Consider the following 15,505-nt stretch of genomic DNA (forward strand, 5'->3'; position numbering starts at 1 on the left):
CTGTTCTGGGCTCTGGGTTGGGTCAGAAGTGGCAGAGCCTGGTGTAGGAGGCAGCCTCCTGCCGGAAGGCTCTGTGGACCTCTCCTGTCTGTCGCCAGAGGGCTTCCTCTGGTTTTCTCCCTGCCAATGTGAAGCTGCAGTGTCTTCAGGGAGCATGACTACTCCAGGCCCTTCACCATCATGAGGACTAGTGTGTGTCTTCCCAGATCTGTTACTCTGACTCCTGCATGCATGAAGTCAGGACCACCTGTGGTGGTCTTTCCAGTGTCCTGGCCCCTCCCAAACCAAATGCCAAGTTCTGGCTCGTTCAAGAGTCTCTCTCACACCTGATCTCACAGGAATTTGGGCATTGGAATAATTTCCCTCACCCAGACTTCCAGTGCACACAAATGACTTCTAGTCCAATCTGTTTACTCTGATTTCTTGATCCCCTCAGCCATTGGAACCAGGGCACCTTCTCCCTCTTTCCCCTTCTTTGTCCTCCTTCCACAGTCTATCTTGTTCTTCTGCAAACACATCCTGCTCAATACAGACTGAAGGTTCTGTCGCTGAGAATACAGTGATCCATAAACCTGGAACAGACAGAGAAGGTCTTAAATTCAGCCAGGCCAGGCTGGAGCTGGGGAGAGGGTCCCAAGTCTGCCTCAGGCCAGAATGGGCAGGGGTAGTCATGAGGAGGTAGGGCTACTGCCAGTGGATGGTGGTTGGAGGGGTGGGGAGGCAGCAACCAAGGGAGTGGAAACATCTCCAGCCTCCCACAGGAATGCTAGAGACACTTGTCTTGTGCTTGCCCAGAACTCACATCCACAAGGCAAAACAAGGACACAGACAAATCTTTAACTCCTTTGAAAGCCACCACTGCCTAGATTTTGCTGCCAATTTTCCCTGGTAAGACCGAAACTTCCTCTTCTAGTCCCTAACTCTGAGTAGAGATGAAACAGTCTCTAAGGATCTAAGTGAGAGAAGGGAATACTTCTCTTGATCTCCCCACGTTTACTCCTCCCAGCCTCACCTGGCCATTGGGCTTTTAATGAGGCAGTGGCGGGGGCCCCGGATCCATGGCATGGTTTCCTCTGGGCGCACTCCTGGATGGTGGGACCGCCAGAAGCTGAAGTTCTGAGCATCAGTCAAGGGGACTCTGAAGACCTGATTGGGGACTGAATGGTTGGGGAAGGGCAGGTTATCCAATTTCTTCAAGTTCTCTGCTCCCTTTTGTGCCTCAGGGCAGCACAAGCCCAACCTAGCAACTGGGCCTGACCACGTGCTGAGAGAGTCCTGGAATGTGGTTACCACACCCAGCTTCACTTCCTCATTCCAGCATCTCACACCCTTCATGGTCAGTTGAATGAGTCTTGGTTTTTACTCCTGCTATGAAGCCCATCTCCAAGAAAGCTTTCCCCAAGTGCTAAGGTGATGGAAAAGCAAGAAGTCAAATCACTTGGGAAATGTGCAAGATGGGTCCACTGGTTCGTTTTTTCTTTTTCTGGGCTTAATCATCCTCATTCCCTTCCCTCCTCTCTGAAATAATTCTTTTCTTTGCTCATTCCAGGTAATTCTCTGAAACTTAGCAATGATACCACCTCATGGTTAGATACTGCTAATAGATACTATTTATCAAGTGCCTGTCAAGTTCTAAATGTGGTTTTAGGTGTTTTTAAAATTTTGAAATATCAGACTTACCTAGATTTTTTTTTGTATTTTCGCTCTTTATTTGGATAAATCGAATTATACCAGTATATAAAATTTGAATGTTTTTTAAACTTAGAATTATGGCCTAATATTCTGGCTATATAGTCTTAATAATGTTTTTTTTTTTTTTTTGGATAAATCCCTAATATACCAGTGAGATGTTACTTTTTTGTTAAAGATTGGCACCTGAGCTAACTACTGTTGCCAATCTTTTTTTTATTTTCTGCTTTTTCTCCCCAAATCCCCCCAGTACATAGTTGTATATTTTTAGTTGTGGGTCCTTCTAGTTGTGGCATGTGGGACGCCACCTCAGCATGGCCTAATGAGTGGTGCCACGTCCGAGAGGCGCCCAGGATCCAAACCGGTGAAACCCTGGGCCACTGAAGCAGAGTGCGTGAACTTAACCACTTGGCCATGGGGCTGGCCCTAGATGTTACATTTTTGAGTTAGTTGTTTTCCTATTAATTGATGATAAGCTTTTTAAAAGTTTGCTCTTAGAAATAACTCTTAGATACTCCTCTTCATGCATATGTCTTTTTTAATTTCTGAAAGTATTTTAGTTTTTTAAATTAAATTTTAATTTTGAGATAATTATAGATTCATATACAGTTGTAAGAAATGATACACAGAGATCCTGTGTACCCTTTACCCATTTCCTGCCAGGGGTAACATCTTGGAAAACTACAGTACTATATCACAACTGGATATTAACAGTTTCATCACCTGTTGCCCTTTTATAGCCATACCACCCCACCTTCGTAATCCACAATGCATTGTTTCTATAATTTTGTCATTTTAAGAATGCTGTATAAATGTCATCATACAGTATGTGATTGTTTTGGGGTTGGCTATCTTTACACAGCATAATTCCCTGGAGGTTCCTACAAATTGCATGTATCAGTGGCATGAGCTAACATGCATGCCCATCTTCCTCTACTTTATATGTGGGATGCCTGCCACAGCATGGCTTGACAAGTGGTGTGTACATCCACACCAGGGATCTGACCTGGCGAACCCCAGGCTGCCGAAGCGAACGTGGGAACTTAACTGCTGTGCCACCAGGCTGGCCCCTAGATGCTTTTTTAAATGTACATTTTCTCTAACATTCACAACAATGCTAGAGTATTGTTCCCATTTTCAGATGGTTCAGAGAGGTTAAGTAGTTAAAGGAAGTTGCCTAAGGTCACACAACTTGTTTGGAGTTTACACTCAGTTCAAATTCCAAAGCTAGTGCTTGGTCTACCACTCCTTCCAGGCATAGCACACAATAATGGACAAAGTACTTTTGTAAATTGTCTCATTTTTGTTTTGATCTGCACAGGAATTCCGTAAGATTGGTAGAGCAGGCATTTTCTGGTTTTTGTTTTGCTTTCTTTTTAAATGAATGAGGCAACAGGTTAGTAAAGGATAAGTGACCACCTAAAAGTGAGACACTTAAAAGAGGCAGAAGTAGGACTCAACTTGGATCTTCTGCTTCCAAGTCTGACGCAAATTTTAGCTTGCTCACTGCACCATTCAAGTCTCCTCTCTCCCTCTTCTTCTCAGTCTTTATTCTTGGCTCTTTTTTCCCCCCTGCCCTGTAACCATGCCCCACGACATCCCATCCATTCTTGAGGAACTCAGATGTAACTCTTCTGCCCCTAGCATGGTGCCCACTCCAAGATACTTACATGTCTTCAACAACACCTTCTGTACAGCTTCATGGTACCTTGTGTGGCTATTCTGGTGCACGGAATAATTCCCATCTTCTGAGATAATAGGGGGAAGCCTAGCAGGTACCAGTTCCCTCTGGTCTGAAATGAGAATAGAGCAGCTCTGAGTACATAGCAATTGGGGCTATTTGTTTTTCTGAATTTCTGGTCTCTGTGCTAACCAGGCACACGGCAGGGATCTCTCCTAGCCACTCAAATCTGATTCTTAGGATCTCAGGAGTCAAATCACAATGCCTATGACAGAGGGGAGGGAGGGAGAACCCAGTGATCATGAGACCTCCCTCACCACTCTCTTGTGCCTCCCTGACTCCTGGGTTTTGAGAGGCCTCCTGCTGGAATCAGGATATTGACAGATACTTAGGGTTAGTGCAGGTGAAAAAGGCCCCTTATCTGGATGGACACTCCTTTCCTGGGAATCGCATATTTGCTGAGCTTCAATTGGTCTAATAGAGGAAGTTATGCTTGAGCCAAATCTTGGAGGATAAGAGTTTGTGGGACATAGTATCAGGAAAAGCATTTCAGGCAGCAGGATAGCAAGTGTGTTAGAAGCATTAGAGAGGTCTCAGAGAGCTTGCTATTGATGTGGATCCTGATTAGTGCTGGGTAAAGTGGAGAGGAACAGGGAATGGGCCTGGAAATGTAGTGTAAGATAAGGTACGATAGGGTACGGTAGGGTAGGGTAGAGTGGTGTAGTGTAGACCTAGCATTCTTAATGGGGATTTGGGAATCCCCTCTGAGGCAAAACCTATATATCACTATAGAGGCTGAACAGACCAGATGTTCCTTACCCAGTGTTAGGGTCTGAATGTTTGTTGTCCCCCAGAAATTAATATGTTGAAAACTTAATGCCTGAGGTGATGGTATTTGGAGGTGGGGCCTTTGGGAAGTGATTAGGTCATGAGGACTCAGCCCCCATGAATGGAATTAGCGCCTTTATAAAAGAGGCCTGAGAGTGCTCCCTTGCCTCTTCTGCCCTGTGAGGATACAACAAGAAGTCTGCAAGCTGGAAGAGGTCCCTCACCTGATCATGCTGGCACCCCGATCTTGGACTTCCAGCCTCCAGAACTGTGAGAAATAAACTTCTGTTGTTTGTAAGCCACCCAGTCTATGGTATTTTGTTATAGCAGCCCGAACAGACTAAGATACCCAGCCTCTTTTGCAGCTAGGGCATGGGCAAAGAGTTTTGATGTGGCCAATCACATCTGCTTCAGATTTTGAATCAAAGATGAGGTTGCAAAGAAGCAGGGCCCATGTAAAGTCTTCTATTGATGGGAAGTTGCAGCAGTGAATCTGCATCTTGTTTCTAGCAGCAGTATCCACAGTCCAGTGTCCTTGCTGCCAGTCAGTACCCACCACAGCACTGAATGCAGTCGTCTATGCCCAACCAGGTCTGCAGCATGATTCTGAACATTGTTTCTGGTTACTATCTTCCAAGCTTGGTTCTCTGTTCTTTCTACAGCTTTTATATGCTTCCTACTATATATTTTTAAAAACAACTTCATTTTAGAGGCCGGCCCAGTGGCACAGTGGTTAAGTTTGCATGCTCCACTTCGGAGGCTCCGGGGTTCGCCGGTTCAGATCCCGGGCGCGGATCTACCCACCACTTATCAAGCCATGCTGTGGCAGGCGTCCCACATATAAAATAGAAGAAGATGGGCACAGGATTGGTGGCAGATGTTAGCTCAGGGCTAATCTTCCTCCAAAAAAACACAAAAAACTACATTTTATAATTGACATACAAAAGGTTGTACATACTTAATATTTACAACTTAATGAGTTTGGAGATAAGTATACACCTGTGAAACCATCACCACAATCTATGCCGTAAACATGTCCATCCCCTCCAAAAATTTCCTCCCATCCTCCTTATTGTTATTATTTTGTGATAAGAACATTTAACATAAGGTCTACCCTCTTAGCATATTTTTAAGTATCCGATACAGTATTGTTAACTATAGGCTCTATGTCATACACTAGATCTCTAGGACTTCTTCTTGTATAGCTGAAACTTTGTACCCTTTGACTACTACCTCCCTGTTTCTTCCTCCCCCCAACCCCTGGTAACCACCATTCTATTCTCTGCTTCTATGAATTTGATTATTTTAGATTCCTCATATAAGTGGTATCATGTAGTATTTGTCCTTCTGTGTCTGGCTTATTTCATGTGGCATAATGTCTTCCAGGTTCATCCATGTTGTTGCAAATGGCAGGATTTCCTTCTTTTTTAAGGCTGAATAATCCGTTGTATGTATATACTACATTTTCTTTATCCATTCATGTGGTGATGGACATTTATGTTGGTTCCATGTCTTGGCTATTGTGAATAATGCTGCAATGAATATGGGAGTGCAGATATCTCTTTGAGATCATGATTTCAGTACCCAGAAATGGGATTGCTGGATCATACGGTAGTTCTATTTTTAATTTTTTGAGGAACCTCCATAACATTTTCCATAGTAGTTGTACCAATTTACATTCCCACCAACAGTGTACAAGGGTTTTTTCTCCACATTCTCATCAACACTTGTTACCTTTTTTTTTGATAATAGCCACTTTAACAAGTGTGAGGTGATATCTCATTGTGCAAGTCTTATTTGCATTTCCCTGATGAAGAGTGATGCTGAGCATCTTTCCATATACTTCTTGGCCATTTGTGTGTCTTTGGAGAAGTGTTTATTTAGATTTCTGCCCATGTTTTAATTGGATTTTTTTTTTTTTGCTATTGAGTTATAGGAGTTCCTTATACATTTTAGGTATTAACCCTTTATCAAACATATGGTTTGCAAATACTTTCTCCCCTTCTGTAGGTTGCCTTTTCATTTTGTTGATTGTTCCTTTCTGTACAGAAGCTTTTTAGTTTGATGTAATCCCACCAAATGTTCTTTTAAGAAATTCAAGTTCTGCTTAAGTAGGCTACATTTGGCTTGCATCTCAGAATCCTAAGCTTGTCAGGAACTGAATCAAAGTTTGCCATTCTCTCTGGAAGTTGTTGTTGAGATCACTCTGGAGGGTGTGGATGCCACTTCTGTTCTAGAGCTCTTCCCCAGCTCCTGCTTTCCCCCTTCTTCTTGGCTTGGCCCTGCTCATTCATTATTTCTTCCCCTCCTCCCTTCCTTTTACACTTCAGTGGAAATCTGCTTTAACATTATCTATCTGAGATAATGACACCACCAGAGTGGGGCACTGTTTGAATCCTCTCCCTCAACAGTTGAGGACTTGGAGAAGTGGTAGAGTATAGAGCTCTGGAAGCCTGGACTGAACCAGCGGGCTGATTTGTACTTCATTACAGGTTACAGCAATGAGGGGCCAGTTCCTGGAAGCAGTGTCATTTGAATTTGGTTGTTTGACTTTGGGCAAGGTGGGGGTGGCAGAATGTCCATGGCCAAGTAGATGTAGATGGAGGAGAAAGAGCATATTCCTAGTAAGCAATGGGACCTGGACTGTGAGTAATTATTCTTCTGGGTGCAGGTGACAGTGGGAGCTCTTTACCAGGTCCTGAGGCCTCAGACTGATCGTCCTTAAGGGTACAGCCAGATGATGTTCTCTATTATCTCAGTTTCCAAGTAGTATGCTTCCAGCTTCCCATATGGATGGTTACCATGTGCTTGGAGGTGTGCTGGACAATATCACTCACTTGGATACCTTTCTCCTGAATCAAACACCAGTTGGCATACTCCTCACATCAGTTTTTGGCAAGCTGCAAGATATTTTTGGTAACCCATAGCTTCCCCAAGCTGCCAAGTTTTGGAAGCCACCTGAGGTGAAGGGTGGTGAGAGGTAGGTGAGAATCATGCCATAGCTACTATGAACGGGCATGTTCTAGGTGGAGAGATGCAATGAGCTCTTCATAAGCAAATTCTACTGTGGCAAGGTAGATGAATCCATCATTTTGTTGGTAGACGGTATAACAGAAGTTTTCTATCTACCCAGTTAATATTATGTTCCATATGTTTTTTTGTGGTGAACAGATATGAAGGGCCCTGACAGCTTCTTCTAGAACTAGGCCATAAATTGGAAGTTGTCATAAGACCACATTTAATGTTTTGAATGGACCATGAAGGACATCTGGGGTGGTGCAAAAGTACTTGGGTGGATTTTCCACTTATCCAAATTAATGCTGTAGATTTTTCAATATTATAGGCTTCTCAGGGCCACTGGGGTGGTCGCAAAATCTCATGTGTCCACTTCTTTGCCCATCGTTGCCTCTGGTGGTTGGAACCGGGGCTGATTTGCCAAAATGTTTTCAGGTTGAAGAATTTTTAGCCTGAGTCTGCCTCAGGTTCGCAGAATTCTGACTTCCAGGTGACAGCACTTGCCTGTTTAAGATGCCAAAACATAGTACATAGTGGTGATAATATGTCACACACATTACTTGTTGTCTTGAAGTTGGTGTTGCTGCAAGCAGAGTAATACCACCCTGACTAGAAGTTCATACAAAACCAGTTCAAGAGAAAATGTTGTAGTATTGTACATAAAAAATGACTCCTGTTTAGGAGGTCCTATCAGATGCTGGACTTTAATCCCATGAAGTTGGCTGGAGCATTAGGATGGACTGAAATTGGCTGAAGTGTGTTTGGAAGGCTATCCTGCACTTATTGCTTCCCTGATACAAAGAAATTGTCAGTGCTTTGGAAGGAAGTGGACAGGAGCATGAGCCCAGGGAACCAGACCAATCCCCAGGGCACATTTTACATATGGGGGTAATTCCTTTGCCTCCATGTCCAGAATATCTTCCTCAAACTGGTGCCCTTGTTCAGGATCCTGAGCACAGGGGAAGTAGATAGGGCACAAGGAAACAGAGAGGCATAGTGTTGGTTGTAGACTGCTGATATAAAATGGACTATGTGGATCTTTTAGAGATGACAGTGATAAAAAGAGCTAGTACTTAGTGAATGACCTCAGCACAACTATAAAAAGTAGGTACTATTACTATCTTATTTTACATATGGGGAAACAGAAGCCCAGAGAAGTTTAGTAATTTGCCCAAGGTCACATAACTAGCATACAGCAGAGACATGAGTTTAACCCAAGCAATTTGGCTTCAGAGCCCATCCTTTTAACCACTACACTAAATGGCTCTTGAAATCATCTAATCAGGACTTTAAGGAAAGAATAAAGACTAAGGGAAAACATGGACTGATAGAACCAGCCTCTGATGGGTTCCCCTGTGTACAGCTCAATGGGGGACCTGTCAAGGGTGTCTGCTTATCCTGAAACAACCTTGAATTGGGTGGGGGACATGATATCATTACCTTGTTCCAGAGGTAGATCCCTGCCTCCCTGAGCTTCCCTGAAATGTGGAATATTTCCTATTGCCAGCAGCGGGCGGGCCGAGAGGGCTTGAACCTGGTGGGCCACTCTGCAGTGGATTGGACCAGTCCTAGTGGGGAAAACCAGTGGGGAAAAGCTGAGCCTCTGTGGAAAGAGTGGCCTATCTGCTGCCACTACAGACACAGTCACCCACCTTGGAGGTGCCCACTCCCTAGTCTTTGACAGATTGTAGCTATAAGTAGCTTGAGTATCTTCTCCCTTTAGTTTCACGCGGATAGGGGATGATGGTGTGTAGCAGCTATGAGATGTATGGGTTGTTTCCAAGATACATTTTTATAACTTCAGTAGGTTTATCCATTTGGAAAGGCAGAGAGGCTCAGAGGCTTTGGCCAGGTTCATTCTTGGCTGATTAAGCTCTTCATGTTCCTGTTTGAAAAGCCAGAACTACACTGCCCTCTGCTGGAGTCTAAGAATGGCATCTCCAGCTGTCTCTTAACAAGTGGGTCACCAAACAGGAGCTTGGAGAGGTCAGGAGACCTAGAAGATTGAGCAGAGGACATTCCAGGCAAGGTGGGGAAAACTACCTATTATATCCTTTGACAGGATCCAGAAAATGAGAACACAAGTGAGATGTGCTCAGCTTTTACGAAAGACTTGAAATTTAATCTTTCTTTGGTGATTCATTTGGAAGTAAGAGCACCTCTGAGGACTCGTTACTGAATGCCTCTGGGAAGAGGAATGATGAAGGCAGCAGTGGAGGAGTGAGGCCCTTTGGAGGTGCAGAGCTTGGAGGTAACTGTGCTTATGGCTAGGAGGCAGTCACTAGAAAGTCTGGCAGGAAGAGGTCATTTGTCTCAATTGTCTCAAGACAAGAACAAGCATAATCTCTTCCTACCACCCACCCCCATTGATTTGCCTCTGAGACTCCTGCCAGTGGGCAATGCCCTGAGTGTAGATTTGTGTTATGATGAGGGCTAGTTTGACCTAGGGTTTTCATATAACAAGGCAGGGGAGTTGTCTCAGCAAAGGGCCAGATAAGAGGGAATTTGTCTGAAATCAAGACCAAGACACTCCTGGACCAAGAGGAGTGTCCAGGTATGAAGCTAAGAGTAGATAGGAGAATAGGGTTCAAAGCAGGTTGTGAAGCAGATTCAGCACAGGAAAGGACAGATATAGGGCCATGCTCTCCTGGGCAGGACAGAGAAGGGAAAGCTTAGGCACTCAAGAGACCAGGGCATAATGTGAATGAACTCTGGAAGCTGGGCTGAACCTGCAGGGGCCACCAGTATTAGGATTAGGAAAGGTGAGTCCGGGAGGGGCAGGAATCTACTGATTGGTGGACATGAGAGTTCTGGTCTCTGGTCAGGGATGCTCTTCTGTGGCAGCTGTAATTGACCAGGCTCTTTCAGGGCCTGGATGAAATAGCCTTTGAAGCCAGCCAGCATTTGTTGCTTCTCAAGGAATCTTATGGTTAAAAATATTGCTTCCCAGGTACTCTGTCCTGGCAAGTATATTTTGAAAAGTGGACAAAGATATTCCAGTCATAGGAAAGGTACATATTACATATGTAAATAGTAACTTGCTTATTATGGCTTATAACTTTTCCTCCAATCATTTGTTGTACAGTTTTATGTGCTAGGCCTTAGGTGTATTACATACATTATTTCATTTAATCTCCACAACTAATCTATAAGGAAGGCATTATTATCTCCACTTACAGGTAAGGCAACTAAGGCACAATGAATCTCAACAACTCTGGGAACCTGATAAAACTGAATTTATGAAGTCAAGGATAGACAAAGTATGCTCCTCACACCCTGTCTTCCTCTTTTGGTTCTTTTTCAGGAGGAAAAGAAAGGAAGGAGGCAGAGACTGGCAGAATATTTGGGTACATATGTTGACTCAACTCTGTGAGTCTTCATTATGACTATAATAAGGAAAGCTTGAGTGGGCCTCTGAGTAGAATGTTAATACACTCACACCTACTAGGAGGAAAAAAACCCTATCTTTCTTCAAAGAAAAATTGTGAATGTCTTAAAAATATCTCTATAGTAAGAGCGTTAAGAATGAAAGTGTTGGTATTATTAGGTTTATTTTTATGGCTGCTGTTAAAGCCTCAGCTCAAGGGCCAAGTAAGATTGTGGCTGATTTGAGCATGGAGAACAAGCTGAAGTACTAGTGCAGCTGGATGGAAAAGGGTCAAGCCACCGGAGTGAATGTATGAACAAGACGAAATCCGCCAGAGAGAGTGGGGCCAGAGAATCATTCTGAAGACAAGCGTAGATTACAAATCAGAGTCCTGCAAGATCGTTTGGGTTGTGGAACTAAGGGTGAGCATAGAGTCAGGAACTGTGGGTTCCTTGAATTAGTGGATGTAAAAATTGGGATTAGAAAGACTGGGGTAAGCAAGGTAGCTATGGGCTTGCTAAGAGCCAAATAGGATGCTGTATTTTATCCATACATACTTTCCCAAATCAGTTCTAAAGTGATAGAAAATTATGAGGTAAGTTCCCCATTATGGTGGTCCACAGGCCCAAGCCTCTACCAGCTGACCATATGTTGCAAGCAACCTCAGCAGCATTAGGTTTCAGAACCATCTGAGCCCTGATGTATTTTTCTGTTGATATGTTAAATAAGATGAGAACTAAGAGCTTACCGTCTAATTTAGCAACATGATGACTGGATACGAGCATTGATGACTAGATCATTGGCGTGGGGGGGGGGGCAAGAACCTGATTGGCATGGGTTCAAGAGAGACTGGCAGGAGAAGAATTGGAGACAGCAAGACCAGACAACATTTTTGAGGAATTTTCCTGTATGGGGGGGCAGGGAAATAGAAAATGTAGGGCTTTGTCTAAGATGGAAGAAATTATAGTATGTATGTATGCAGATAGGAGCGATCAGAGATGGAAAAATTGATGCAATAGAGTGCAAAGAATATTGGAGTAGTGTTCTTGAATAGTCAACAAGATAAGGTCTGATGCACAAGTGGAGGGTGCATGAACCATTCATTATAAGAAGACATATATGAGCGTAAATGCAGGTAGATGGATAGATGTGGTTTGTGAGAGGTTATAGAAATTATATTCCAATTGCTACTGTTTTCTCTGTGAAACATAAGGTAAGCCATTATCTGAGAGTGAGAATAGGGGAGGAGGTGTTGGAGATTTGAGGAAAGAGGAGAAGGTATGAAGGGGTCTCCAGGAGAGTGAGAGAGTGCATGGAACAAGGAAATGTAGTCTGACTTCTAAGCAGCCGCTTGAGTTTAGTGATCATGAATTTAAAGTGAGGCCAGTCAGCATTGTTGTTTTTCTCTAGTTGATGAGTATAAACTTCTCTTTCCAGGAGTTTTGGAATAGTCAGGGGTGGTGGGGGGGGGGGGCGGGAAGCATGGTGGAGAAAGGAATGGGGACGATAGCTTGAGGGGACCCTGTCGTCAAGAGAGGGTTCTTTCTTTTCCTTTTTTCATTTTTTTCCAGATGGAAGAGATTACAGCACATTTGTGTACTTATAGAAATGATCCAGGAAGAGTGAAAAAACTGAGGGAGAGGGGGATCATTTTGGGAGCAAAATCCTTGAGTAGGTGAGATGGGATGGGATCCAGTACACAAATGGAGTCAGTTCACTCACTGTGCCAGAGGGAAGGTACAACGTTAGATGTGACGATGAAAAGTTTCTTCTGATCACTTCTATTTTCTTAGTGAAATAAGGAGCAAGGAAGTGATCACCTCAGGGTAAGAATGGAAGAGGGATTTTAGAAACTCAAGGAGAGAGATGTGAAATAGTTGCCTTGAGGAGTAGGAGAGTGACTAGGGATATATAATAGGATTGTCAGGCAGTCCTGAGTGCCCACTTGAGATCTGTGATTATGGTACTAATCATCCTAGGAAGACTAAATGTCCTAGGAGAGCCAAATACACGCACTTTTGTCTTGACAGGTTCCCCTGGAGCTCAACACTTCAACTCCCTGGAGTTTCACAGCTTCATGCTGAGCTCCTAGAGTCAGCCTACGTGCCCTAGACCTCAGCCAGGTGGGCCCAGGCTTTAGCTCTGGGGCAGTTCAAGTAGCTTGAAGGGAATCCTAGGAATAGAACATAATTGCCGTTGAATGGAATTTTCAGGTGGAAGTCTGAATGACATTGTTGAAGCCAAACTTGGCAGAGGGTAGCCAAGTTGCTTGAACGTCTTTGTGGAAAGGGCAGTAGCACCAGAAATATTGTTCTAAGGTTCAATGTTATGAGGTCATGGGTGATGGGCAGAGTGCATAGATATTCCAGGATGTGCACAATTAAAATGGCTTGTCAGAAATGGGAGATGAGTTACAGGCTTCTGGCTGGGATGCAGTGAAAGCAGTCTGTGATCAAAGTGGGAGTTGGAGGTGCTTTGTTACAGTTTTGGCCTTGAATTGCCTCTAGATTTTGAAATGTGCTTTTATGAAGATGAAGCTCTAGCCTTGGCTGTACACATGGCTGGCTTGTTCTCGTTCTTCAGGGTGTTGCTCAAATGTTATCTCTTTGATTATTCTGTCTAAGGTGGGCCTCCCCAAGTTATTCTCCATCATTGGATGTGCAAACTCAGCTGCGTATAAACAGCCAGGGAGATAAGGTTTATGAGCAAAGCAAACTGAGTAAGACACCTGTCCCATCTAGAGGGGAAGCTGCTATTTTGCTCTGGCTGATTGTGGTCATGTGGGAATTTAGGGTCAATGTGGCCAGTTCTAATTTTTTTAAGAGAAGTCAGAAATGTGGGTTTTACATAAATCTGATTTTTAAATGTTGGTCCAAATTTTTATAAAAGCACTCTGCAGGCTGAGTCTGGCCCTCTGGCCACAGGTTTATAACGTCTGATCTATTGCATTGTCCTCCTTGTTTCCTTCCCAGCACTTACTATAATCTGTGAATATCTTGTTCATTTATTTACTTGTTTATTGTCTGTGTTAGTCACCGTTGTATTCCCAGTGCCTAACACACTGCCTGGCACAATCAGTTCCCAATAAATAAATATCTGACATTGGATGAGAAAGGGTCTGGTTTGGTGCTTTACTTGGGAGCTTTTTGTATGTTCTGAATATTATTATATATATGGATCACACATATGAACACACTGAATATTATTATATATATGGATCACACATATGAACACATGTATGCACGTGTGTATTTATATATGTGCGTGTTTTTCTCTCATGATTTAATAAGGGTTTATACTTACATAGATGTATGTTTATATACACATACACCTATATATGGCAAATATTTGCTCTTAGTCTCTTTCTTGCCTTTGATACACAATGTCTTTGATACACAATTTACAATTGTTTTAAGTAAAAATTGTAATCTTTTCTTTTAGGCTTCTGGGCTTTACGTCCTATGAGGAAAGTTTTCCAAAACCACGCTAAGATTGCGAAAATGTTTTCCTCTAATATTTCTACAGTTTTGTTCTATATAACTTTTTAATCCATCTGTAATTTATTTTTGTGTATGATATGAGGTGGGAGGTCTTTATTATGCTGAGGAACATCCTTTTATTCTTAATTGACAAAGCCTTTAAAAAATATATCAAATGTCTCTTTCATTTCCAGTGAGATAGTTCTATATATCTTTAATTTGACATAGGTGTGATGTATTATATAATCTATTCCCTAATATTAAATCATCATTGTATTCCAGATGGTAGATGACTTGATGGTAGATGATTGTCTTTAATATATTCTTGAATTTGATCTATTAATAGGATTTGTCCATTTATATTTTCATTGGTTGATGGGTATGATTCTGTATTATGTTTTACGTTATTTTACCAGTTTTGTGTTAGTATGGTAAAGTTGATTATTTTCATTGTCTTCTGTGCTTTTAAGAATTAAATTATTTGTGTCCTAAAATTTTGAAAAAATTTCTATCAAAATTGTCTGGGCTCACAGCCTTTTGTCATGCAACTATTTAACAAACTTTAATTTTCTCTCATGATTACTGATTTAATAAGAGTCTATATTTATCTTAAATCTGTCTTGTAATCAAAACATTTACAAAAAACATCTTTTCACTTTTTGATTGTGTCCTTTATTTTTTAAAGATTGGCACCTGAGCTAACATCTGTTGCCAATCTTCCTTTTTATTCTTCTTCTTCTTCCCAAACCCCCCAAGGACATAGTGTATATTCTAGTTGTAGCTCCTTCTGGTTCTGCTATGTGGGATGCCACCTCAGCATGACCTGACAAGCGGTGCTAGGTCTGTGCCCAGGATCTGAACCAGCGAAACCCTGGGCCACCAAAGTGGAGAGTGCGAACTTAACCACTGGGCCAGGGGGCAGGCCCTGATGGTGTCCTTTGAAGGACAAAATTTTTAATTTTGATGAAACCCAATTTATCTGTCTTTCATTCTGTCACTTATAGTTTCAGTGTTGTATCTTAGAAACCATTGCCTAATTGAAGGTCATGAAGATTTTTCTTCTTACAGTTTCATCTAAGAGTTTCAAACTTTTAGCTCTTCCATTTATGTCTATGATCCATTTTGAGTGAATTTTTGTATATGGTGTGAGGTGGGGTTCAATTTCACTCTTTTGCATGTGAATATCCAGTTTTTGTAGCACCATTTGTTGAAAAGACTATTCTTTCCCCATTGAATTGTCTTGGCACTCTTGTTGAAAATCAATTTACCATAAATGTAAGGGTTTATTTCTGGACTGTCAATTCTATTCCATTGATCTATGTGTCAGTCCTTACGCCAGTACAGTAGTCCCCCGCTTATCCAGTTTCACTTTCCGTGGTCTTAAGTTATCTGCGGTCATCCACAGTCCAAAAATATTAAATGGAAAATTCCACAAATAACTCATAA

General features: G+C 42.5%; 1 protein-coding gene across 3 annotated transcripts in view; it reads right to left on the reverse strand.

The window, feature by feature from the left end:
- Positions 1–40: 40 nt before the first annotated feature.
- The window catches only part of TEX49 (testis expressed 49), a 30,469-nt gene continuing 15,004 nt past the window's right edge, over positions 41–15,505 (reverse strand). For all 3 annotated transcript variants that reach the window (XM_046655832.1, XM_046655842.1, XM_046655853.1), the window contains 3 exons: positions 3,360–3,482; positions 1,013–1,157; positions 41–572 (listed from right to left, as the gene is read on the reverse strand). In XM_046655832.1, the coding sequence (XP_046511788.1) occupies positions 524–572; positions 1,013–1,157; positions 3,360–3,482 (317 nt within the window). In that variant the 3' untranslated portion in view covers positions 41–523. The remainder of the gene's footprint in view (positions 573–1,012; positions 1,158–3,359; positions 3,483–15,505) is intronic.

The sequence above is a fragment of the Equus quagga genome, chromosome 1, assembly GCF_021613505.1.
Source record: "Equus quagga isolate Etosha38 chromosome 1, UCLA_HA_Equagga_1.0, whole genome shotgun sequence".
Lineage (NCBI taxonomy): Eukaryota > Metazoa > Chordata > Mammalia > Perissodactyla > Equidae > Equus > Equus quagga.